The 27,574-nt window shown below is 44.4% G+C and overlaps 1 protein-coding gene across 1 annotated transcript in view; it reads right to left on the reverse strand.

The window, feature by feature from the left end:
- PSTPIP2 (proline-serine-threonine phosphatase interacting protein 2) overlaps positions 1-27,574 on the reverse strand; it is a 60,758-nt gene that overhangs the window by 2,345 nt on the left and 30,839 nt on the right. Inside the window, exons 6-14 of the mRNA XM_081942573.1 lie at positions 20,511-20,573; positions 19,738-19,836; positions 18,599-18,644; positions 13,075-13,154; positions 10,480-10,578; positions 7,278-7,374; positions 5,488-5,566; positions 3,761-3,795; positions 1,848-1,910 (exon numbers count right to left, since the gene is read on the reverse strand). Of these exons, the coding sequence (XP_081798699.1) occupies positions 1,858-1,910; positions 3,761-3,795; positions 5,488-5,566; positions 7,278-7,374; positions 10,480-10,578; positions 13,075-13,154; positions 18,599-18,644; positions 19,738-19,836; positions 20,511-20,573 (651 nt within the window). The 3' untranslated portion in view covers positions 1,848-1,857. The remainder of the gene's footprint in view (positions 1-1,847; positions 1,911-3,760; positions 3,796-5,487; positions 5,567-7,277; positions 7,375-10,479; positions 10,579-13,074; positions 13,155-18,598; positions 18,645-19,737; positions 19,837-20,510; positions 20,574-27,574) is intronic.

A 27,574-nucleotide genomic window follows, 5' to 3' on the forward strand; every position in this document is an offset into this window, starting at 1 on the left:
CATGGGGATGCTGCAACGGTCGTTAAGTGTGAAAAATGGCCATAAGTCTTTTTTTTTTCCTCCAGTGCCCTTGTAACTTTGAATGGCCACTAAATGAACTGTTACTAAGTCAAGGACTACCTATGCTAAACTAAGCCATGATCTGTGATTTGCGGATTAAAACACAACTGGCAGGCTTTACACTCTGTGGTTGGTAAGCCAAGATCCCATGCTTCCAAATTGCAAGAGTTGAATTCTTGCCTTAAGGTAAGTCCAGATCGAGCAAACCTTATTTGGGGAGATTAATAGGATATGTTAGTTTATGGTTTAGCGTCGTGCATTAATACTCTTTGTAAGCTATGGTTTATGACTGAGGGCTTAGGGTGCAATCAGCAACTATTGTTTATTTGTACTTAAGAATTGTCAGTTCAACCATAACTTCACACATTTCAAGCAGCTTGCGTGGGCTTCAATTCACTTTGTCTGAAATCTGTAGAGCAGGGGTGCCAAACTCAAGGCCCGCGGACCAGATGTGGCCCATGGGGTTCTTAAATCTGGCACCTAGGGCCGGCCTGCAAATAGCAAAGGATTGGCCCGCGGTGCCTCTGGCAGCCAAAATAGGCCACGTTTGGGGGGGGGGGGGTGGCATACGCTGTTTTGGCTGGCAGGGAAGCATCTGTCTTGTCTCTCCATCCACCCACCCCATCTTCTCCATGGAGAACTACAACACTGATCTGGCCCTCGAAAAAAATCCAATTTGACACTCCTGGTATAGAGTTTCCTGTGTGAGCAAGGGGTTGGACTACAGGACCTCCAAGGTCCCTTCCAACGCTATTATTTTGGGTTGGCTGGCTGGGGAATTCTGGGAATTGAAGTCGACATCTTATTTTGGGTTGGCTGGCTGGGGAATTCTGGGAATTGAAGTCCAGACATCTTATTTTGGGTTGGCTGGCTGGGGAATTCTGGGAATTGGAGTCCAGACATCTTATTTTGGGTTGGCTGGCTGGGGAATTCTGGGAATTGAAGTCCAGACATCTTATTTTGGGTTGGCTGGCTGGGGAATTCTGGGAATTGAAGTCCAGACATCTTATTTTTGGTTGGCTGGCTGGGGAATTCTGGGAATTGGAGTCCAGATATCTTATTTTTGGTTGCTGGCTGGGGAATTCTGGGAATTGAAGTCCAGACATCTTATTTTGGGTTGGCTGGCTGGGGAATTCTGGGAATTGAAGTCCGCACATCTTATTTTGGGTTGGCTGGCTGGGGAATTCTGGGAATTGAAGTCCAGACATCTTATTTTGGGTTGGCTGGCTGGGGAATTCTGGGAATTGAAGTCGACATCTTATTTTGGGTTGGCTGGCTGGGGAATTCTGGGAATTGAAGTCCAGACATCTTATTTTGGGTTGGCTGGCTGGGGAATTCTGGGAATTGAAGTCTGCACATCTTATTTTGGGTTGGCTGGCTGGGGAATTCTGGGAATTGAAGTCAACATCTTATTTTGGGTTGGCTGGCTGGGGAATTCTGGGAATTGAAGTCCAGACATCTTATTTTGGGTTGGCTGGCTGGGGAATTCTGGGAATTGAAGTCCAGACATCTTATTTTGGGTTGGCTGGCTGGGGAATTCTGGGAATTGAAGTCTGCACATCTTATTTTGGGTTGGCTGGCTGGAGAATTCTGGGAATTGAAGTCCAGACATCTTATTTTGGGTTGGCTGGCTGGAGAATTGTGGGAATTGAAGTCCACACATCTTAAAGTTGAAAAACACTGCCTTAAGATGTTGTATAAACACAGACATTCTGTATTATTCTATTCCAGTAATATGCCTAATTAGATAAGCACTTTAAGTTCCTTTTCTAAATGACCAAACTTACCATCTCTGGGCTAGTGAGGGTGAATTAAGCTATACCCATCCACAGAAGCATAGTTAGCTTCCCCTATAAAAACAAAAGTGACAATTAATCCACAAGGTAAAATGTCTGAACCTAAATTTAAAACATACTTGATTAACCACCGACTTGGGTAAGAACAAAAGAACCATCATTTAGGAACAATCAGGCAGGTGTAAAGTCTGCTAATTAAGATTAGGAGATTCACAAAATGTTTATTGCACACCGCTGGGGGCAATTCAAATCAAGTGTCAGGAACTAAACCTCATCATTTAAAACAGTGTTTCTCAACCTTGGCCATTTGAAGATGTGTGGACTTCAACTCCCAGAATTCTCCAGCCAGGATTGCTGGCTGGGGAATTCTGGGAGTTAAAGTCCACACATCTTCCAACTGCCAAGGTTGAGAAACACTGATTTAAAGGATCCAAAATTAACCCTTCTCTCTCTTGATGCTGCTCTTTGTCCGCAATGCAGGTAGTCCTCAACCTGTCGACCGCTTTAAGTCATCGTGGTCATTAAGCAGATCATCACGTGACCGATTCCTGATTTTATGACATTTTTTTGCAACGGTTCTTAAATGAATCACCAGGGTTGTTAAGGGAAGTCATTGTCAGTCATGGACCTTTTTTGCTGGAAACCGGAAGTAAATGCCAGTTTCCTGCAAAAAAACCCAGCATAAACCATGATCACCTGACTTGGATGCTGCAAATGGCTGTAAATGTGGTTTGACTGCCGAATGGCCAAAATGTGATCACATGACCAGAGAGAGAGAGAGAGAGAGAGAGAGAGAGGGAGGGAGGGAGGGAGGGCAGCCGTTGGCAGTACGACTCTGGGTCATAAAAAGTACCTTTTGAGTCCGTTTAACTTTGTAACAGTCGCTAAGCGGCTGTTATCAATTGAGGACTAGCTGCGTGGGAAATTTTAATGCACCCGTTTTCCATAATGTTGGGGGAAAGCAGAAGGGGATGGAGAAATTAAATCTCTGCCTTCCTTCTATCACAAGTTCTCTCTTTCTCTCCTCGCTCAATTTCCATTTTTAACAAGGATGGAATTTTGCTTCAAAGTTCTCCATCCGTGGTCCAGAGATTGTTATCCTGCCAGTTCAGTCCGGTTCACCTGATGGAAATCGTGGATGGCCACGCCCAGCACCCCAGCTCTATGCTATCCCATTTAGGCACTTTCTTTACCCAAAGTACGTGCAAGGAAGCCTGAGCGCATTTGCGAACCAATAGGGAAGCTAAGTAAATACCACCCCTACTGTGGTCCCCAATTTTAAAAAGATGGAAGACCCCAGGGGGTGCAAGGATGTGGGTGAAATCTAATTTGTTTTTACTACCGGTTCTGTGGGCGTGGCTTGGTGGGGGGTTGGCTTGGTGGCGTAATGTGACCGGGTGGGCGTGGCTATGTAGTCATGTAACTGGGGGATCAAAAGACAGAAACTCACTTTAACCATGTCTTGCTACAGCAGGGTTGGACTAGATGACCTCCAGATCTCTTCCAGCCCTGGATTATCCTCCAAAGCTGAGTCTAGTGCCAGGGTTATAGTCCTTCCTGCCTCTCCTTATTCCCTCCCTCCCTCCCTTCCTTTCTTTTTCTTTCTTTTTCCCTTCTTTCTTTCCCTTCTTTCCTTCCTTTTTTTTCTTTCACAGCATCCCCCCACCCCATTTTTGACCTAGCAGGCCTCAGGGAAGCCTGCTGGGAGCAAAAACGGACCCCTTACCCTACCCTGTGTTTCTGGAGAACCTGTAGTGAAAAACAAAATGCTTAAAAAGTTTTTTTTTTTTAAAGATCAGCTGTGCGACGTGCGATTGTCGGAACGTTCTTTAAAAAACATTTTTTTAGTATTTTTTTACTACCGGTTCGGGTAGTATTTCACCCCTGGGGCAAGGCTTACTCACCTGGATCACTGGAAGGGATAGGCATCTGGGGTCTCCTACGGAGGAAAAGAGAGACAGGTAAATCCAACCTCCAGGCAACTCGGTTTATGCCAAGCCAGCGCAACTAACTTTTTTTGCAGATTTTTTAAAATTATTTTTTCCCTTCTACAACACATTACAGTCATTATATCAACATTGTTATGTCATCATATCTGTACATGTATATAATATTTCGCTTCTATATTTACACACCTTTATACACAGTTCTATATGTATTTATATATGTTTTTCGGCTTAATTAATAATGTTCTTGTTTTGCAGCCATTTGTACCAATTGTTCCAAATTTCATAATATTCTAACTCTTCTTTATCTTTTAATTTCAGTGTTAATTTGTCCATCTCTGCACAATCCAAAGTTTTTTTTATCACTAATTCGTCCGAAGGGGTATTATTTTGTTTCCAGCATTGGGCAAATGCTATTCTAGCTGTAGTTAGCAAATGTGTTAATATGTACTTAATTTTCTTTGTATATTTCTCTTTGATTATTCCCAGCAGAAAGATTTCGGGTTTGTATTTTATCAGCACAACTAACTCTTAAGCAAGTCCTCAACAAAGGACACGACACTCATCCTAAATACGGGCAGTCCTCGAATAACGGTCACAGTTGGGTCACCGAAATTTCTGTCCCAAAGCGAGACAGCTACTAAGCGAGCTTTGCTCCGTTTTACGAGCTTTCTTGCCTCCATCGATTAAGTAAATCCCTGCAGTTGTTAAATAAGTAACGCGCTTCCACCGTTGCGACATGGAGTTATCAGGTCACAAAAGGAGATCGCATGACCCATAAATATTGAGCCAGTTGCCAAGCTTCCGGATTTTGATCATGTGACTATGGCAGGGGTGTCCAAACTTGGGAACTTTAAGACTTGTGGACTTCAACTCCCAGAATTCCCCAGCCAGCATGGCTGGCTGAGGAATTCTGGAAGTTGAAGTCCACAAGTCTTAAAGTTCCCAAGTTTGGACACCCCTGGACTATGGGGTTGCTACAAAGGTCGTAAGTGTGAATAACCACTGCACGACTACCTGTATATGACAGGATGCATTTTGGCTCTCTGTTTGTTTTTTTACGGGACTGTAAGTTGCCCAAAGGAAGAAGCTTGTAGACATAAGTCTAGGACTAGTGCATTTTTTTTAATTATTCAAAGATAATATTCTTGGCAGAAAACTATGACGTTAGCATAAAGCAGGGGTCAGCAATCCGTGGCCCTGGAGCCACAGGTGGCTCTTTCCTCCCTCTGCTGCAGCTCCCTGCCGCCGGTTGGCGCCACAATTGATAGGGCTTTCGGTTAAGACAGGGGTGTCCAAACTTGGGAACTTTAAGCATGGCTGGCTGGGGAATTCTGGGAGTTGAAGTCCACAAGTCTTAAAGTTCCCAAGTTTGGACACCCCTGGGTTAAGACAGGTAGAGGAAAAGGGATGCTGCTTTAGGAGGGGACTCTATGGTGGGAGAACCAGACTTCCGGTCAGTAGAGGGAAAAGGATGCCGCACTAGGAGGAGACTCTATGATGGGGAAACTGGACTTCCGGTCGGCTCCAGAATTGAAGGGGGGGGGGGGGGGCTTCCGGTTAGGACCTTTATGGCTCTTTGAATGTTTACAGTTGCCGACCCCTGGCATAAAGCAACTAAGTAAATAACTGAAAAGAACAGCATTAGCATTAAAAAGAAATAACATGTAATTTTTCATTCTTACGTGACAGGCCCCGGAACGTGGCTTCTTCTGGCCCCCGTGTTTTTCTGTGTGTTATAATAATTTTCGTAGACTATAGGAACTGCAAAAAGCAGAAAGCAAAAAAGAAATTTGAAAAAAAAACTTGTTTTTCAACTAACGTTGGCCCGCGCTGGATGGGATATGTTACTTTCTGATGCTGAGATTGCAATTCTTAGAATTCTGAGCCAGTGGAGAGAAGAATGCTGGGGTTTGTTTATTCTGAATGTTTTTTCTACCAAAACATGGCCCTGAATACATGTTTGTTTGTTTATAATCCGATGTTATTAGTTGTATGAATAACCCAAGGCAGGAAACATACTGAATGCAGTACACCTTCCTTCTCTAATTTTCTCCACAACAACAACCCTCTGAGTTGGTTGAATTGAGAGTGAGTGATTGGCCCAAGAAGTTCATTCAGCTGGCTTTCATGCCTAAGGCGGGACTAGAACTCACAGTAACCTAGTGATTAGACCAAAGCCACCCAGATGGCTTTCATGCCTAAGGAGGGACTAGAACTCACAGTCTCCTGGTGATTAGACCAAAGTCACCCAGATGGCGTTCATGCCTAAAGAGGGACTAGAACTCACAGTCTCCTGGTGATTAGACCAAAGTCACCCAGATGGCTTTCATGCCTAAGGAGGGACTAGAACTCACAGTCTCCTGGTGATTAGACCAAAGCCACCCAGATGGCGTTCATGCCTAAGGCAAGCCTAGAACTCACAGTCTCCTGGTGTTTAGACCAAAGCTACCCAGATGGCTTTCATGCCTAAGGAGGGACTAGAACTCACAGTCTCCTGGTGATTAGACCAAAGCCACCCAGATGGCTTTCATGCCTAAGGAGGGACTAGAACTCACAGTCTCCTGGTGATTAGACCAAAGTCACCCAGATGGCGTTCATGCCTAAAGAGGGACTAGAACTCACAGTCTCCTGGTGATTAGACCAAAGTCACCCAGATGGCTTTCATGCCTAAGGAGGGACTAGAACTCACAGTCTCCTGGTGATTAGACCAAAGCCACCCAGATGGCGTTCATGCCTAAGGCAAGCCTAGAACTCACAGTCTCCTGGTGTTTAGACCAAAGCTACCCAGATGGCTTTCATGCCTAAGGAGGGACTAGAACTCACAGTCTCCTGGTGATTAGACCAAAGCCACCCAGATGGCTTTCATGCCTAAGGAGGGACTAGAACTCACGGTCTCCTGTTGAGTGGCCCAAAGTCACCCAGGCAGCTTCCATGCTTAACACAGGACTAGAATTCACAGTCTCCTGGTTTCTACCCTAGTGTTTTAACCCTAAACAGGGGACTCGGGAGTATTTGCAGAGCTTGTGAAGTGGTTGTATTGATTGTTATATGGATGGATATGACTACCCCGGTTATGAATCTTGCTATATAATTTGTTATACAGCCAGAAAAATATTAAGTGGGGTAGAGTAAGAGGAAGTGGTGAGGCACAAATCTTTAAAATTGAATATCAGCTCTTCGAGTTCAAACCAGATCAAGGAAGAGGCAGAGAAGGATTCTGGGATTGCGGTCGGGTATCATCACAGAAACTTGAAACCCTGTCCAAATTTCTCCCTATCTCCTCTTACGCTAAAGAAAATTAAGGTGGGTTTAGCTTGAGTTTCTTTCTCACTCTCCTTTCTAGCTCTTTTTCTTCCTCTTCCTTGAATCTCTTATCCCCCAAATCATCTCCAAATTCCTTTACACAGCCGTGTTTTAAAGGCTAGAATTGAGCATCATTTGAAACTGAGTCCTCGAGCTTCCATCTCTTTACCTGGAGGGAGGCTGCCGGTCTTGCGAATATGTACAAAATTCTCTATGTCGTTCGCGATGCTGCACTGCTCGAGGGCTTTGCGGATCTCTTCGTAGTTCTGTCGCAGGGAAGAGAACACCGCTTTTAACGGCAGGAAAATGATACGCCGCGAATCTTTCCTACATTCCCGAATCCACATACCATTGCAAGAGAAGAAGCGGGGGGCAAAAGACTGCGAGCCACGCCTTGTGCTTACACACAAACAATCACTTTTGGAAGAAAAATCTTTGTGGGTTTTTTTTTTTTTTTTGCTATGGATGAATGATTCCTTCATAGCAAAAATCCAGCAGGATAGGATAGGATAGACAAGAAAAGCAAAGAAAAGCAAATAGGGAATGGAATGGAATAGAATGGAATAGAATAGAATAAAAAATATGGAATGGAATGGAATGGAATAGAATAGAATAGAATAGAAAATATGGAATGGAATCAAATGGAATGGCATCGAATGGAATAGAATAGAAAAAATGGAATAGAATAGAATAGAATAGAAAAAATGGAATGGAATAGAATAGAATAGATGGGAGGGAAGGGAAGGGAAGGGAAGAGGAGAAGGGAAGGGAAGGGAAGGGAAGGGAAGGGAAGGGAAGAGAAGAGATTTCGTGACTCAATTCAGAAAATTTTGTTTTGAAAATTTTAATAAATTAGTTTTTGGAAAACTAATCTGATTGAGGGGAGAAAAATGTTCCTGCAAATGTATCTGGATCAATTCAGAATTATCCAATTCAATTCAGCCCTTCAAATCAATTTTTTTTTCAAGCATCAATTCGGAATTTCGATCATAAGCATCTCTTAACTGAATATTAAGACTTGCATCACAGGCATCACACCTGTTTCCTCAACTTCTGACAAGGAGTTTTCATTTTTAATAAACTCCACACGTCTTCTCCTGTAGAGGCAGTCCTCAACTTATGACTGGCTACTTAGCGACCATTCAAAATGATGATGGATCTCTGCACAGCTACAGCTAGTCCTCGACTTACGACAGTGGTTCAGTGAATTTTGCCCCCATTTCATGATCTTTTCGCCACCATTGTTAGGTGAGTCGCTACAGTTGTTAAGCTGGGCATGGCTAGTCTAGTGAAGAGATGGGCCAGGGGAGACGTGATAGCAGTCTTCCTCTATTTGAGGGGCTGCCCCAGAGAGGAGGGTGGGGTCAAGCTATTCTCCAAAGCACTTGAAGGCCAGACAAGGAATCATGGATGGAAACTGAACAAAGAGAGATTCAACTTAGAAATAAAGAGAAATTTTCTGACAGTGAGAACAATCAACCCATGGAACAGAAATTGCCTTTGGAGGTTGTGGGAACTTCATCACTGGAGGCTTTCAAGAAGAGACTGGACTGCCATCTGTCGGAAATGGTGTAGGGTCTCCTGCTTTGGCGGGGGTTGGGGGGTTGGACTAGATGACCTACAAGGTCCCTTCCAACTTGGTTAATCTGTTAATATTTTAACAAAATAATAGAGTTGAAAGGGACCTTGTAATCCAACCTCCTGCTCAAACAGGAGACCCTGTATCATTTCAGGCATGTGGCTGTTCAATCTCTTTTTAAAAGCCTCCATTGTTGGAGCACCCACAACTTCTGGTGGCAAGTTGTTCCACTGGTGAATTGTTCTCACTGTCCAGAAATTTCTCCTTAGTTCTAGGTTGCTTCTCTCCTTCATTAGTTGATGTGATTTTAGGAGAGGGGAATCAGAAAACTGGATCTCAAGGAATAGAAGAAGGAAAATGCTGATATTTCCTTTTTCCCCCCCCTAGGGCAGGGGTGTCCAAACTTGGGAACTTTAAGACTTGTGGACTTCAACTCCCAGAGTTCCCCAGCCAGCTGGCTGGGGAATTCTGGGAGTTGAAGTCCACAAGTCTTAAAGTTCCCAAGTTTGGACACCCCTGCCCTAGGGCCATTGTTCTGATTAAAAGGGAAACCCGAGCAGACATATAGTGCAGGAAGAAGAAATGTTGGAAAGAAGAGAAAGACCTTGATTCAGACTTTTTAAAAAAATAATAATATTGCCAGTCTTTGTTTGATCCATATTCAGTTTTTTCTGCCTCGAGGGTGCTCCAGGCAAACAGAACAGGACTTAAAATCTGATTTATAGTATAACGGTTGAAAAGAATCCACCTTCCCACTGGGGAAGGAAGAAAGGGAAAGATCAATAGCTCTGCCTCTTCTTTACTTCCAAAATGCAGTTCCCAGTATTCAATCTTGTCTCTTTCACAGGTGGTCCTCGACTTACAACCGACCGTTTAGTGACCGTTCGAAGTTACAAGGGCCCTGGGGGAAAATGACTTTTTCCAACTATCCCTCACCCTTCCGACCAGCACAGAGCGTCCCCGGTGTAAAAATTGTTGAAAAATTGGATCCGACTCAGCTTACAACTTATGAGCAACTTATGACGGAAGTTCTAGTCGCAATTTCGGTCGTACGTTGAGGACCACCTGTACATCTTCAATGGCAGACCCACATAGACTAAATGACAGTAGTCCAGCAGAGACGGGGAGAGACGGTTAGACCTCTGCTTCCAATGATTTGTTTAGTGGCCGTTCAAAATGACAACAGTAGTGGAAAAAGTGACTTGTGACCGTTTTTCACACTTACGACTATTGCAGTGGTCACGCGATTATAATTCAGGGGCGTGGCGTCTGAATGTACAACCGTCGTAATGTCATGTGATTGCCATTTGCAGCCTTCCTGCGGTTTCTGACCAGCAAAGTCAGTGGGGAAATCAGATTTGCTTAACGGCCACATGGTTCACATGCTGCAGTGGTCGTAAGTGTGAGGAGGGATTGCAAGCTGCTCTTTTTTCAATGCCATTGTAACTTTGAGCAATCATTAGACAAACGGTTATAAATCAAGGACTACCTGTAGTCTGAAAATCATCATCATCTTTTAATCTTTTAGTCTGGGAAACTGAATGGAGCGGAGTAATTACTGGCCAGATGCCCTTCCTGTCACCAATGCAGAGTTATATTCAGCAGCTATATTCTCATGGTGCCCAGAGAGAAAACAATCTGCCTCTACCTAGGATCGAACTTACAACCTCCTGATTGTGAGGCGAGAGCTCCACCTCTAGGCCACCGCACCACTCTTCTAGAGTCTGAAAATGCCAAACCCCAAAAAGTTTGCCCCGTCTACCGAAGGTAGGAATTGACGCTCCTTTCTTACATCATCGTTCTTGACACAACCTTCCGACAGCTGGTTGACGTGCAACCACATAGCGTTCCGAAAATAGTTGATCCGCTCGCATTCTTGGCTCTCGAAGAACTGCAGGAGACACAGAAGAAGAAGAAGAAGATACGGAACTCAAAGAAGCAGCATTGTATCAGAGAGGCGATGGAGATTCTCAAGTCATCCCCGTCATGGTTGTCCCAAAGGAGCTTTTATTTTTCAAGGGGCAACTGGACTTCCTGGCTTCTCTTTGAAGACGTTTCGCTTCTCATCCAAGAAGCTTCTTCAGCTCTGACTGGAAAATGGGAACGGGAGGATTTACACTCCTTGAAGACAGCTGGTCATTTGCATTCTTTTTTAAAGAGTCTGTTGTGGCTGGCCGGCCGCAGAATCGGACAGGGAGGAGGTTGGGGAGGAACATGGGCCAGTCCTGGGGGGTTGAGGAAAGCTCAGACGAGGGCTCTGCCTCGGAGGCAGAGAGGGAGTTAGACAGCAGTGAGGCAGAAGAACAGCTGGAGCCTGTTCCCAGTGTGCGCATGCGCAGAGCTTAGTCTGGGTTCCGCATCCTGTCGCAACTGGTACGCTGCAACGGGGCTGGGTGTCCACCACATGCAAGCGCACTGCACACGCATGTGCACCCACCACCCACGACACTTCAGCTGCTCGATGGAGCATTGCACAGGCGCCGTATGCTGCATGCGCAGGCGCAAAAGGCCCTGTTGGGTCAAATACAGCTCAGGAACGTGGGTGGGTAAGTGGGCCCTCTGAAGCACTGTACCGGAATGGTGCCTGCTACTCCCAGGACCCACCACTGGCAGAGTTGCTAGAAGACAAGAACAACTAAGAAAGTAGGGTCGACTTAAGAGTAAAGCCACACCTTGGAGGTGATTGGCCCTCCCTTAGGAAACAAAAAGGAGTGAATGGGGAGGGGGCTTTTGCAGGAAACAATTCGTTCAATCGGTCAGTGCAAGTGTGGAAAGTTCTGTGTGTGACTTTAAGAGACTGTGCCAAGTTTGCCTTGCCCTGTGTTTGGAAACTAATTATCTGGCAGCGCTCCAAATGAGATAAGGTTCGTGTGGATAAACATTCCTCTGAAAGACTGTTTGCTAAAGCCTTGTAGACTGTGAATGAAAGGAATTCACAGTCGTGTAAGTAAAAGGGGTTTTGCCGGGACCAAGACTTTGCTTCTTGCTATTTAAGGAAGCCTGGGTCAGAACAGAGTCGTTGAGGCCACTTGGAAATTTGTCTGTGTCCTCAGGGTCCCTTGAGTAGTGCAAGTGATTGTGGAGCCTTCTTGAACTGCTGAAAGCATTTGCACTACTGACCCTGAGGACACGGGGGCCTCAACGACTCTCTAAAAAGATGCAAATGACCAGCTCTCTGAAAAGAATATAAATCCTTCCATTCGGCACCATCCAGTCCCAGCTTCAGTCATTAGTGAATCTATTTTTCCCAATGGGCATTTTTTTTTTTTTGCCGGAAATAGGTGGTTTTCAAATTTGATATATAAATAAATAAATTTTATGGGACAATGCTATTCCAAAAGGGAGAAGCAATAACCAAAAATAAATAAGCACCTTTGGATGGCCCCCACAAGTACCAAGAAGGAGTGTAGGTATAATCTGCGGAAAGAACTTTTTATTTTTATTTAATTTTATTAAAAACTAGCTGATAACTCAGCGTTGCCCGGAACAAATCCCCCTTCCCAGAGGGAGACCCCTTGCTTTTTATTTGTTTGTTTTTTAAAGAAGCAATTCCACTTACCAGAGGGAGACTCTTTGTGGAGTACTGTGAAGCGATTACCATAGCAACTCCACTGTGCTGTACAGTAGAAGCCATTTTAAGGCACAACAGGCTATATCTTAACAGAACTCCAAAATGCATACTATCACTATCAAAAGTACTGTGATTTGACACTATAGATATAATTCATTCCTTTTCATTACAGCGGCCCAGGCGTTCCAGAGTTCTGCTGGAACACACAGATACAGACACACACTGAGGGATGTTAGAGGTTTCTTACCCCCACAGTGTTTTTTTTCCAGAGAGTAAGTCATCTTTGGATCAAGTTTGGTTGAAATTGCTCCAGGCGTTCCAGAGTTATGCTGGGACACACGCACATGCACACACAGCCATTTTTATATATAGATAGATGCATTCTAGAATATATTTGGGGTGGGGGAGGGGGGAATCCATTTTTTAAAAATTGTTTGGCTTTCCGCCTCGTTGGCTTCTCCTTCGCTGGGTAAGTAAACCTTCCTTCTTTGGGTTTTCCAAAACAAATTATACCCATATGTGGAAGTATTTTACATGCAGCTGTTAAATTACAGGCTGCGTCCACTAAGGTCTCTACCGAACATCCAGCCATGTAGCTGAATCAGCAACTAAACTGTTGGTTCAGCTGAATATCTTACTTTTTGTAAAAACAGCACAGAGAAGGAGAGAGAAGGGAACCTAGAAACAATGGAGAATCCTGCCAAACGTGAACGCAAACATCTCAGAAACTTCTCTATCACCTCCGCCTTAAACATCACACTGAGAAAAAAGATTTCTGCTTTAGTGGTGTTGTGTTGGGTTGTTGTTGTTTTTTACCTCACAACTCTTGATGTGCTCGTTCTGCCATTCCTCTCTGATCTTCTCCAGAGCGTTGATATTGTTCTGATACGTCCTGTCTGCAAATGGGAAACAACAGCGAAGTTATCCAGTTGTGTGCTGCAGCTGCCAAAAAAAGCCAACACAGTCCTAGGCTGCATACACAGAGGGATAGAATCAAGATCACGTGAAGTATTAATACCACTTTATAATGCCTTGGTAAGGCCACACTTGGAATACTGCATTCAGTTTTGGTCACCATGATGTAGAAAAGATGTGGAGACTCTAGAAAGAGTGCAGAGAAGAGCAACAAAGATGATTAGGGGACTGAAGGCTAAAACATATGAAGAACGGTTGCAGAAATTGGGTAAGGTAAAGGTTCCCCTCGTTCCTGAATATAGGGGGCAGTGCTCATCTCCGTTTCAAAGATGAAGAGCCAGCGCTGTCCAAAGATGTCTCCGTGGTCACGTGGCCGGCATGACTAAACGTTGAAGGTGCACAGAACGCTGTTCCCTTCCCACCAAAGGTGATTCCTATTTTTCTACTTGCATTTTTACGTGCTTTCGAATTGCTAGGTTGGCAGAAGCTGGGACAAGTAACCGGAGCTCACTCTGTTATGCGGCGCTAGGGATTTGAGCCGCTGAACTGACAACCTTTCTGATCGACAAGCTCAGCATCTTAGTCACTGAGCCACCACATCCGGAATTGAGTATGTCTAGTTTAATGAAAAGAAGGGCTAGGGGTGACATTATAGTGTTTGAGGGGCGGTCACAGAGAGAAGGCAGTCAAGCTACTCTCCAAAGCACCTGAGGGTAGGACAAGAAGCAATGGATGGAAACTAATCAAGGAGAGAAGCAACTTAGAAATAAGGAGAAATTTCCTGACAGTTAGAACAATTAATCAGTGGAACAGAAGTTGCCTCCAGAAGTTGTGAATGCCTAAAACACTGGTAGTCTTTAAGAAGATGTTGGATAGCCATTTGTCTGAAGTGGTGTAGGGTTTCCTGAGCAGTGGGACAGCAGGTTTCCTGAGCAGGGAGTTGGACTAAAAGACCTCTAAAGTCCCTTCCAACTCTGTTATTCTGAACTGTTATTCTGTGTTAAAAAGGTGCTGAACCCGAATTGCAAACCCATCTTAAAACCCTAGACAAAAAGACACAGGGATGAAGAGTTGGTTACCAAAGGGTAACAGATTCATCTGAGCAACTGACTGATATGGGATACCTTTGTATGACCCTGTAATCCCTTAATTTGGGGCAAAGTAAGGGCAACTAGTGAAGGATTTCTAATCATACAAGTAGTCCTTGACTTACGACCACAATTAGGAGCAGAATTTCTAGCATAAGTCATTGTGGTCATAAGTCAAGTCAGACCAACTTTTCGAGAGTGTTTACATTGGGGGGGGGTCATTCAGCAAATTGTGCCATCGTTAAGCGAATCACATGGTCATTAAGTAAATCCAGCTACCTACCCCAATGGTAGGTATTTTTTAGCTGGAAATTGGCAAATAAGTCATAAATCACAATAGGATGGTACAATTGGGGTGTAAATGTGATCTGAACACAACGGAGGGGATAGTGCAACGGAAGTAACTGTGAGTGCAGATCATAAGTTATTTTCAATCACAGAGGCGTTAACCGAATCTGGCTTCCCTCACTGACTCTGAAACTGTCATAAGTACATGCCAGCTGCCCGGCAACTGAATTTTGATCACATGACTCTGTAGGGAATGCTATGATAGCCATAAATCTGAAGACTGCGCATAAGTGTGAAGACAGTCACTTTTTTTCAGTGTTGTTATAACTTCAAGAAATCACTAAAAGAATTATGATAAGCCACGAACTACCAGTACTACCATTTGACAAAATATCTATTGTTTTTCTTTTTGTGTTACACTTAAAAAAAAAATTACTAATAACAGGAAAGGAACACTACTAGTCCCTTTACGTGGAATCAATTCCTAAAATGCCTAGTGCAGTGATGGCGAACCTATGGCACGCATGCCAAAGGTGGCACGCGGAGCCATTTGTCAGGGCACGCGAGGCGCTGCTCTGTCAGCTGGACAGCACGCATGCGCGCGCTGGCCAGCTGAGTTCACCCTTTTTTAAAGCCATTTTTCACCCTCCTCAGGCTCCAGAGGCTTTATAGGAGCCTGAGGAGGGCGAAAAGAGCCCCCCCGGAAGTCACTTCCTGTTTGCTCGGAGGGTCGTTTTAATCTCTCCAAAGGCTTCAGAGACCTTCAAGAGGCTTCCCTGAAGCCTCCGGAGCGCAAAAAACCGGCCCTACGGGCAAACCGGAAGTTCGGAAACGCACTTCCGGTTTGTTCAGAGGGTCGTTTTGAGCGCTCCGAAGGCTTCAGGGGAGCCTCCTGAAGGTCCCTGAAGCCTCCGGAGGGCTTCCCGGGGGGTGAGGGAGGCTGTTTTCACTCTCCCCGTGCTCCTATAAAGCCTCTGGAGCCTGGGGAGGGCGAAAAAAGCCTGCAAAAATGGGGGGGTCTCACCTGTAGTGCGCACATGCGCACTGGGGGGTCGCGCATTGCATTATGGGTGCGGCACACCTGCACACGACCCCCCTGCACTCCCCCCACTTATGGCACGCGAGCCAAAAAAGGTTCGCCATCGCTGGCCTAGTGGATGATTACTTGAATATGAGCCAGCCTTGTGCAGCAGCAGCCAAAAAAGCTAATACACACCTTGGAGGTATAAACAGAGGCATAGAATCAAGATCACGTGAAGGATTAGTACTGCTTTATACACCTTTAGAAAGGCCACACCTGAAATACTGCATCCAGTTTTGGTTACGACATTACAAAAACATGTTGAGACTTTGGAAAAAGTGCAGAGAAGAGCAACTAAGGTGATTAAAGGCCTGGAGAAGAACGGCTGCAGGATTTGAGTTTGGATAGTCTAAAGAAAAGAAGGACTAGGGGTGACATGATAGCAGTATTCCAATATTTGAAGGGCTGCCACAAAGAAGAGGGAGTCAAATTATTCTCCAAAGCACCGTGGAGACAGTGCGAGAAATAATGGATGGAAACTATTCAAAGAGAGAAGCAACCTGGAATTAAGGAGAAACTTAACCAGTGGGACAGCTTGTCTTCAGATGTTGTGGGTGCTACATCACTGGAGGTTTTCAGAAAAGACTGGACAGCCACTTGTCTGAAATGGTCTAGGGTCTCCTGCTTGAGCAGGGGGCTGGACTAGAAGACCTCCAAGGTCCCTTCCAGCTCTATTCTAATTCTTATATACATAGCCCGCTGCATAATTTTCTTGGTCATTTCAAGATCTAAAATCAGAACTTTTGGTGAAAATATGCAGAAAGCATCATTATGAACAGATTTTGGGGTTTTTTTTGGATGCCTTTGAGGAAATGCTGACATCCAACTTTTTAAAAAAACGAGCAAGAAAAATTAAAGTCTTAATAAAAGTCCTGCTGATCATGGATGAATGTTTCCTTCTGGATTTTTCCTGTAGAAATGTGGAAATGCTTATCTGATCAATGTTATGGTCATGGATATATAGAATATAGATTAACCAGGCTGGAAGGGACCTTGGAGGTCTTCTAGTCCAACCCCCTGATCAAGGAAGGAGAGTTTTTATCATCCCGGTCAAATCATTCATAGGAAGAATTTGGGGAAAAAATCTAGAGGAGTTTCTTGTTGATTAACCTTTTTTACCCATTTCTAAACAAGAAGTATGTTTTTCCCCTAACTCACAAACCAAGGAAGAAGACAATTAACCAATGCGGTTGAAGTTCCTTTAACTGTCTATATTTATATACATTTTAGGCAATCTCCTTCCTCTTTTCGCTCCTACCTGTTCCTTTTTTAAAAAACTATATTCTGTACGGCCTGAGTTCATACAAAATAATGAACTCTAAATCTGAATTCACACACAATTGCTCCGTTCACACCAACGTGCGATGCCCAAATAAATCACATTTTGACTTAAGTCCACAGGACACACTAAGACAAAGCCCCCCAACTTCCTATCACTAACCTTAATAACTCCACTCACATAACACGCTAAACTCAGGTTGACATATCACCGTTGCTATGTTTGCATTAAGAGACAAACTCAAGATATCTTATTTGTACAGTGGTAGTAATCCTGTTTAAACCCCGTGGTTAATTCACTCGTCTTTTTTGTTATATTATGCAGTCACCGTGTCCTTGTTGACTTCAACGCAGGAGAATGATAGACACATACTGACTTACGACAATTGAGTTCAACATTTCTGTTTGTTAAGGGAGTTTTGCCCAGGTCGCAACTGACCTTTCTTACCACAGTCGCTAAGCGAATCACTGCATGAATTGGTTGGATTTTTCCCAGCACCGTACAGTACATTTATATGCCAGTGTTTATAAATGTCTACATAGAGATTCTTAGTCGTTGTGTCCCAGAGGAGTTTTTTCAAAAGGCAACTGGACTTTCCTTGGTTTTCCGTGAAGATGTTTCGCTTCCCATCCAAGCAGCTTCTTCAGTTCTGAAGGAAGGTCCAGTTGCCTTTTGAAAAAGCACCTTTGGGACGTTGTTTCTAAATCTCAGGAATGTTAAGATGCATGGACTCCAATTCCCAGAATTCCTCCGCCAGTCAAGGGAATGATCAGGGGTTAGGGTTCCTGCCAGTTCTAACCTCTTCTATAGAAGAGGTTCCACAAATCTCCAGTGCTGTTTAGAACCGGTTCCAGCTCCCTCCCTCCCCCCGCCCGTCCGCACATCATCAAGATGAAGAGCGAGAGGAGGAATTCTGGGAGTTGAAGTCCACAAGTCTTAAAGCTGTCAAGTTTGAATACCCCTGGGTTTTTTTTTTCTAAAGGGTTAGGGGTGCAAAGGTCTTGTAACCTGACAGCTTTAAGACTTGCGTGCTTCAAATGCCAATTTCTGAGCCAACATTTTGGTTGCTAAACAAGAACGTTGTTAAGTGAGTTTCACTTAATCCCTCTGGAATGAGCTGCCCCCGGAGCTTCGCATAATCCCTGACCTCCGGTCCTTCCGACGCGCCCTAAAAAGTTGTCTTTTCCAGCAAGCCGGCCTGGCCTGTTAATTTTAACTCATTTTTAAATGTATTGTTCCATAAATTCGATTATTTTTTTTGGGATATATATTTAATTTCTTTTAAACTTTTGGGATATGTGTTTTTTAATGTTGTACGCCGCCTGAGTCCTTTGGGAGAAGGGTGGCATATAATTCCAATAAAAACAAAACAAAATAAACCAAAACAAGAAGAGGTTCTAAAAACATTTGAAACCCACCACTGGGAATGATCTACAATCGGACCACCAGGTCAACGTGTTAACTTCAACTCCCAGAATTCTCAACGATTCTCACCTTGCCTGGAGAATTCTGGAAGCTGAGTCTATATACATCTAGAAGCTGTCAGGTTGGGTAAGGTTAATTTAACAAGTGACGTTATCCTCGCCTCTTTGGGTCAGTCTCTGTGCATTAAATTGGTCTTCCTTTAAGACCGAGAAGTGGAAATAGGTTTGAAAGTCGGCAATACCCTTCAGAAACAGAACAACTCACCTGAATCTTCCAAGGCGGACTTGGCCTGAGCAAGTTTTACAAACAGCTGAAAAGGAAGGGGAAAAAAATTGGGGAAGAAAAATAAATAACGGTGGTCAGGGAACATGTTAATTCTGAAAGGGGGAAGGGAGGGAAAAGAGAAAGAAAAGAGGAGAGGAGGAAAGGAGAGGGGAAAATATGGAATGGAATTGAAAAAAGAATGGAATGGAATTACTTCAAATTTGTTTTTATATGAAAAGTAAAGGCTCCCTTATAACTGGATTGAGCTTACGACCTGTGATCGACTTACGACCACAGTTGAGCCCAAAATTTATGTTGCTGAGCAAGACATTTCTTAAGTGAGTTTTGCCCCTTTTTACAACCTTTTTTCCCACAGTTGTTAAGTGAATCGCTGCAGCTGTAAAGGTTGACTCAGCCTTCCATCCTTCCGAGGTCAGTAAAATAAGGACCCAGACTGTTGGGGGCAGAGTCAACCGCTTAGAGAGGGCTTGTCAGTGGAGGACTGCCTGTAAATGCCATTTTATGTTGTGGCCTGTCAGCCGCCGGTCCCTCCAGTAGCCGAATCAGAAGAGGGAGAGGCGTGGGAATCAGGGTCAGCATCAAGGCAACCTGAGAGCTCCGAGAGGGAAGAGGGAATGGAGCTATCAGAGATAAGAGGCAGAGGCAAAACCTGGGCCGGCCATCAGCCCTCAGATGGAGAGTCAACAGTCCCCAGGTCTGGAGGTGGCTGATGAGAAAGACTAGGTCCAGTGCCTGACATGCGGATGCACAGAAGGCAGAGGAGAGGAGAGCAGTGGAAATCTATGGGCCGGTCCTTGGGATGGAAGAGCCACTGCTGCTAGCAAAGCCCCACCCTAGCTCTTGGGATAAAAGGCAGGGGGCGGAGATGAATTAATGTGGCAGACAACTATTTATCTTCTCTGATAGGCAGACTTCTTAGCCTGCGGTGAGAGAGAAACCTTTTGCCGGGGCAGCTGGCGCGCCTAATAAAGGAATCATTGCTTCAACTACAGAGGGTTTGTCGTGTTGGGGGAGCTGGGGCAGAACATTTTGGGGCAAAACAGTCATTGAATTGAAGCCCAAAGCCACATTGGCAGCTGTTCACACGTTCTGCTTGGCCTGCACGGGATCCCCTCTACCTTCTCCTGCTGCTTCTGTGTGACCAGGTTGCTGCTCCGATGAACGGCTTGCTCTGCTTCGTCTTTGTCTCTGCATCGCTGTTCGTAGAGCCTCTTGGCCTAGGGAATTGCAGAACAAAACAAGTTGACGGGGACAGACAATGATCACATATTTTAATAAACAGAAATGGGGTGTTGTGGCCTGCCAGCAGAGCTGGGAGCAGATTCGGACAGTGAGGAGGTTGGGTTGGAACATGGGCTAGTCCTGGAGTCTGGGGAAGGCTCTGATGAGGGCGCTGCGTCAGAGGCAGGGGGGGGGCAGAGCCCTATGCCAGTTATCAGCTGCCTTCAGAGGCAGACATCCGTGAGGCAGACAAACAGCTGGAGCCTGTTCCCAGTGTGTGCATGCACAGAGTTGCCAGGTGAAGGGAACAGCTAAAGAACAGGGTCGACTTGGGAGTAAGGCCACAGGTGGACGATGAACAGAGAAAATAATTTATTTCCTCCCAGAGGAAATAAAAGAGGAGCGAAAGGGGAGTGGAGTTTGCAGGAGACAATTAGTTCGCTTAATCGGTTCGTGACTCTCCGAGGCTCCTTGCCACGTTTTGCAGAGATCGGCCTGGCAGCTCTCCAAGCCAGAGAAGGTCTGTGACTGGAAATCCTCCCTCGAAAGACTTTGCTGGATGCAAATGAGCAGAATTCACAGCAAATGAATAAAAGGGGCCTTTTGTCAGGACCAGGAGTCTGCTTCACGCTCTCAGGAAACCTGGGTCAGCACGGGGGGAATCACTCACTTCTAAAGTCTTCTTGTACTGCAGATTCCGGTTTTTGTGAATGGCGTCCATTATAAGTTCAATCTGTGAAAAATAAATACATGAATGAACCACACTTTGTTTCCAAGCAAAACATTTCCCCCTTCTAAAAATAGAATACCGCACATCAAGAATGGAGAAAAAACAACAACACTCTTTTATTTTTAACCTTGCAAAGCGCAATTCCCTGTTAATGCTAGAGAGGTTCAACTCACAAGGAATGCTCGACTTAGGACCGCATTTGAACGCAAAATTTCCATTGCTAAGCGGGATAGAAGTTAAGTGACCTTTGCCACTTCCCCCCCCCCCAGGGTTTGTTAAGTGAATCACTGCAATTGTGAAGTTAGTAACATGGTTGTTAAGTGAATCTGGCTTTTCCGTGGACTTTTTTTGTCCGAAGGTTGCAAGAGGGGGATCAGAAGAGTCCGGGACACTGCAACCGTCATAAATGCGAGCCAGGGGCCAAGCATCTGAATTCCGATCACATAAACATGGTTGAAAGTGTGAAAAACGGTCATCGGTCACTTTTTTCAGGGCCGTTGTAACTTTGAACGGTCCATAAATGAATGGTTATACTTGTTAGAGGAGTTCTATGAGGCATCTCAATTGTGCGGGAAGCAATGGTTCCATGAGGACTAGAAAGCTGATTTCATTTAACAGCCCTTTGAGGCAGGCAGTTTCAGGAAACAAGAACCAGCTGGGTCAGTGGTCCAATGGAGACGCCCACGGCGAGTCTTGAGGAATCGATCTGGGAGGAGTTTGACTTGGTTGCCATCGAGGATTTGGACAGATTGTGTGGACGACTGCGACCCACCACATGTTTATTGGACCCGTGCCCCTCCTGGCTTGTACTGGCATCCTGGGAGGTTACACGAGACTGGCTCCTGGGCCTAGTGAATGCTTCGCTGAGCGAGGGGTCTCTCCCGGCCGCCTTGAAAGAGGCGGTGGTGAGACCCTTGCTCAAGAAGCCTTCCCTGGACCCTTTGGAGCTGGCCAATTATCGTCCTGTCTCCAACCTTCCCTTTCTGGCGAAGGTTGTAGAGAGTGTGCTGGCCTACCAGTTTCCACGACATCTGGAGGAAAATGATTATCTAGACCCGCGCCAGTCCGGCTTCCGCCCCGGTCACAGTACGGAGACGGCCTTGGTCGCGTTGGTGGATGATCTCTGGAGGGCCAGAGATAGAGGTTGTTCCTCTATCCTGGTCCTATTAGACCTCTCGGCGGCTTTTGATACCATCGACCATGGTATCCTGCTGCGCCGGCTGGAGGGGTTGGGGGTCCGGGGCACCGTTTTGCGGTGGTTCGGCTCCTACCTTTCTGACCGGACGCAGCGTGTGTTGGCAGGAGAAGAGAGGTCGACCCTACACCCCCTTACTTGTGGGGTGCCACAGGGGTCGGTCCTCTCGCCACTCCTGTTCAACACATATATGAAGCCGCTGGGTGAGATCATCCGTGGTTTCGGGGTGGGATACCATCTGTACGCTGATGATAGCTGTACTTTTCCACCCCGAACCACCCCAACGAGGCCATCGAAGTGATGTCCCGGTGTGTGGAAGCCGTACGGATCTGGATGGATGACAACCGACTCAAGCTCAACCCCTCCAAGACGGAGTGGCTGTGGGTACCAGCTCCCCGGTTCAGCCAATTAATTCCATCATTGGCCATTGGGGGCATTCAACTTGCCCCCGTGGAGCGGGCGCGCAATTTGGGCGTCCTCCTGGATGCCCGGCTGTCCATGGATGACCATGTGACAGCCGTGGCAAGGGGGGCGTTCCACCAGGTTCGCCTGGTGCGCCAATTGCGCCCCCTACTGGACCGGGACGCCTTACGCACAGTCACTCATGCGCTGGTGACGTCTCGCTTGGACTACTGTAACGCTCTCTACATGGGGCTTCCCTTGAAATGCACCCGGAGGCTACAGTTGGTCCAGAACGCAGCCGCGCGGGTAATTATGGGGAGTACTAGGTACTCCCATGTGACACAGTTCCTGCGCGAGCTGCACTGGCTTCCTGTGGTCTATCGGGTGCGTTTCAAGGTTTTGATAACTATCTTTAAAGCGCTCCATGGCTCAGGACCTAGTTACTTGCGGGATCGTATTCGGCCCCATACATCCCTGCGACCAATTCGCTCGCACAGAGAGGGCCTCCTCCAGGTGCCGTCCACTAGACAGTGTCGCGGGGCGGCGCCTAGGAGTAGAGCCTTCTCTGTGGCGGGCCCAGCCCTGTGGAATGACCTCCCTCCGGATATTAGGAATACCTCTGACCTCCGCTCCTTTCGTATTAAGCTTAAGACCCACCTATTCCAAGCAGCTGGCCTGGCTCAACTTTGATCTAACCATATCGCTCCTGACGGGTTTTTAACTGGGTATTTTAATTATATTTAATTATCTAGGGGTTTTTAAATACTGTATTTTAATTGTTTTTATTTATCAGCCGACCTCCTCCTTGTGTGTGTCTCGGTATATGTCTCTGTTATATGTTTGTTTTGTCCACATATTTATTTCATATGTTTCATTGTACGCCGCCCCGAGTCCTTCGGGAGAGGGTGCGGCTAAGAAATAAATATATTATTATTATTATTATTATTATTATTATTATTATTATTATTATTATTATTATTATTATTATTTCTAAAATGGTATTTATTTCTAACTGGGTAAGGTAACACAATCTTGAAAACCTGTCAAAGCAGTTCTCCAGATCAACTTATATACCTGGCGTAATGAAGGAATCAACGAATGAATTGTTTGGGAAGATAAAAATGTTCCTTCTTCCATCTTTGGTTCTTCTTTTCCAGTTTTGTACTACTGTATCTGCTATGGTCACTATTCTCTAGGATCCAAGATTAAATTCTAATTTTATTTTATTTTATTTTATTATTTTATTTTATTATTTTATTTTATTATTTTATTTTATTATTTTATTTTATTATTTTATTTTATTTTATTATTTTATTATTTTATTATTTTATTATTTTATTATTTTATTATTTTATTATTTTATTATTTTATTATTTTATTATTTTATTATTTTATTATTTTATTATTTTATTATTTTATTATTTTATTATTATTTTATTATTTATTTATTTTATTATTTATTTGTTTTATTGTTTTATTGTTTTATTGTTTTATTGTTTTATTGTTTTATTGTTTATTTATTTATTTATTTATTTATTTATTTATTTATTTATTTATTTATTTATTTATTATTTATTTATTTATTTATTTATACTTTGTCCAACAAAAATGAAAACAGGAATTGCAGGAACTGGGTATGTCTAGTTTAACAGAAAGAAGGACTAGGGGAGACATGATAGCAGTGTTCCAATATCTCAGGGGTTGCCCCAAAGAAGAGGGAGTCAAGCTAATCTCCAAGGCACCCGAAGGTAGAACAAGAAGCAATGGGTGGAAACTAATCCAGGAGAGAAGCAACTTAGAACTGAGGAGGAATTTCCTGACAGTGAGAACAATTAATCAGTGGAACAGCTTGCCTCCAGAAGTTGGGAATGCCCCAACACTGGAAGTCTTTAAGAAGATGTTGGATAGCCATTTGTCTGGAACGGTATAGGGTTTCCTGCCTAGGCAGGGGGTTGGACTAGAAGACCTCCAAGGTCCCTTCCAACTCTGCTATTGTATTATATAAACTACCATTCAAACATTATTATGAATAATATAAAAATACAATGACAGGGAGAATATGCACGTTATTGCACTTATGTATGGCCCCCTCTACGGACTTCTTAAGTATGAAGTGAGGTCCACGGATTTGTGACTTAAACTGTGAAAGTTTGTAGCAGAGACAACGGAATCAGGCTGGGCATTCCAGACTTTGACAACTGTATTACAAAAATCGTATTTTTTTAAATATTAGAATGTGCAGAAATGAACAGATTAACATTAGCATTTAAGGAGAAAGAGCAAACTCAATATTATATGATTTGGGAAGTATTTTACCAAAAAAGGAGTTTGGAAATGAAGAAAGCTAAAAAAAATAAGTAGATAATACACTTAGATGGAGATATAAATAAGATTAAAACTGTTAGTATGTGTATGATGAGAATAATGATGCTTAATGTTGATATGATATTATTACTAGAAGATATTCAGAAGAAAGACAGGAGAGTTTTATAACGTTTAAATGCTCAATATATTATAATACCAAACTTAGGGAAATGAGGTTAATATGAATGTGAAAGATGTGGCAAAAGAGGAACAAGATGTCCCACAGAGATGTTTGTACGGAAAAATAATAAAACTCTTTTTTAAAAAAATCGTATTTTTTTACAGTCAAGTTGAGAACGATTTACATTAAGTAAATGTAATGTTTAAGTTTGTTTAATGTTTAATTGTTTAAGTTTTGTTTAATGTTTAATATGTTTAAGTAAACATATGAAGAACGGTTGCAGGAACTGGGTATGTTTAGCTTAAGAGAAAGAAGGACTAGGGGAGACATGATAGCAGTGTTCCAATATCTCAGGGGTTGCCACAAAGAAGAGGGAGTCAAACTATTCTCCAAGGCACCTGAGGGTAGAACAAGAAGCAATGGGTGGAAACTAATCAAGGAAAGAAGCAACTTAGAAGTGAGGAGAAACTTCCTGACAGTTAGAACAATTAATCAGTGGAACAGAAGTTGCCTCCAGAAGTTGTGAATGCCCCAACACTGGAAGTCTTTAAGAAGATGTTGGATAGCCATTTGTCTGAAACGGTATAGGATTTCCTGCCTAGGCAGGGGGTTGGACTAGAAGACCTCCAAGGTCCCTTCCAACTCTGCTATTGTATTGTATTAAGTGGAACAACTTGCCTCCAGAAGTTGTAGGTGCTCCAATACTGAAGGTTTTAAAGAAAAGATTGGACAATCATTTATCTGAAATGGTATAGGGCAGGGGTGTCAAATTTGATTTCATTGAGGGCCACATCAGGTTTGTGTTTGACCTCAGGGGGGCTGGGGTGGGGGTGGCCAGGATGGGCGAGGCCAGCTCAACATCACTCGTCTCGGAGGGCACTTGGTGGCCAAGTGCTGAGGCACAATTTCCTCCAGATCGCCCCTCACTCTCATTATAATCTCCTTCCTTCCTTCCTTCCTTCTCTTCTTTTTCCTTCCCTCTTCCTTCTCCTTTCTTCGCTGGGCCCTGGGGTTTGAAAACTGGAGGTTTTCAAAAATATACTGGACAACCATTTGACCAGTATGGTATAACGGCTCTGGTCTTGGGGACGGGGTTGGATTAGAAGACCTCCGAGGTCCCTTTCAGCTCTATGGTACTATCAGAAGTGGGTTCCATACCAGTTCGGACCAGTTTGGCCGAATAGGTAGTAACTTGTCCGGACACGTGACTGTACCAGTTCTATCCTGGGCATCGCCATCTTTATTTTCTGTTCTGCACACACGCATAACAATCTTCATTGAAAAAATGTAATTTCCCCCCTTTTTTAATGGTCTGCACATGCCAGTCCCAGAGAGATCCCAGAGATGGGCCGCTTTTTGCAAAAACGGAGGTGTTTTTGTCTTCCCCCAGCCTCCAGAAGCACTCTGCAGGCTTCAGTAGGGCTGGGGGAAGGGAAAATGCCTCCGTTTCCCACCCATTTTTCACAAAAACGGGGGTGTTTTTTCCTTCCCCCAGCCCTGCTGAAGCCTGCAGAGTGTTCCTGGGGGCCGGGGAGGACCAAAACTTTTTTTTCTTACTGGGTAGTTTGCAGGCGCTCCCTTAGCTCTGGCGAGGGTGGCAAGCGCGCCCCCCCATCAAAACTTTTTGCCACCCTTTCGGTGGGCATGGCTTGGTGAGGGAGTCATGTGACTGTACGTGAGTGACGTCAAGTTGGCCACGCCCACTCAGTCACATGCCCCCCCATCTAGCCACGTCCACTGAACCGGTAGTAAAAAATGTTGAAGCCCACTCCTGGGTTCTATGTACTATCTGTTGAGTTACACTGAGTTTCTTTTTTTGTGTTTCCGCTTCCCATAAACGAGGGTTTCTCAACCTTGGCATCTTGAAGATCTGTTGAGTTGAAGAATTCCCCAGCCAGCCATGGGAATTCACCCGTGGGAACCAGCCCATGTTTGCTGGGGAAGTCTGTGACCTCCACACTTCTTCAAGCTATCAAGGTTGAGAAACACCAACATTCACAAAGGAATATCTTCTGTTTCTCCCTCTACATTCTCATGGACATTTGGTTACTCTGTGCTTTGTTCAAACTCAACTTATGTCTAGTGAAGGAGGGGGAAAAAACCAGCCCATTGGGATGACCTTCGCCAGTAAAAACTTAAAAATGGCAGCTTTTAATTCTGAACTTTGAAATATAACATAAGCATCGCCTTAACAGAACAGATTAACAGAGTTGGAAGGGACCTTGTAGGTCATCTACTCCAAACCCCCACCCAAGCAGGAGATCCTACTACACCATTTCTGACAGATGGCTGTCCAGTCTCTTCTTAAAAGCTTCCACTGATGAAGCTCTCACAACTTCCGAAGGCAACTTCTGTTCCATGGGTTGATTGCTCTCCCTTCTCCTTATTTCTAGGTTGAATCTCTTGATCAGTTTCCATCCATTTTTCCTTGTCTGGCCTTCGGGTGCTTTGGAAAATAGCTTAACCCCCTCCTTTCTGTAGCAACCCCTCAAATATTGGAAGGCTGCTATCATGTCTTCCCTGGTCCTTCTCTTCATTAGACTAACCATGCCCAGTTCCTGCAACCGTTCTTCATATGTTTTAGCCTCCAGTCCCCTAATCATCTTGGTTGCTCTTCTCTACTTCTCTCCTTGATTGGTTTCCACCCATTGCTTCTTGTCCTACCCTCAGGTGCTTTGGAGAATAGCTTGACTCCCTCTTCTTTGTGGCAGCCCCTGAGATATTGGAAGACTACTATCATGTCATCCCTGGTCCTTCTTTTCATTAAACTAGACACGCCCAGTTCCAGCAATCATTCTTCTAATCGTCTTGGTTGCTCTTCTCTACACTCTTTCTAGAATCTCAACATCTTTTTTATAATGTGGTGACCAAAACTGAATGCAGTACTCTAGGTGTGGTCTTACTAAGGCTTTATAGAGTGGT

This window comes from Natrix helvetica (assembly GCF_964273705.1).
Source record: "Natrix helvetica genome assembly, chromosome: 2".
NCBI lineage: Eukaryota > Metazoa > Chordata > Lepidosauria > Squamata > Natricidae > Natrix > Natrix helvetica.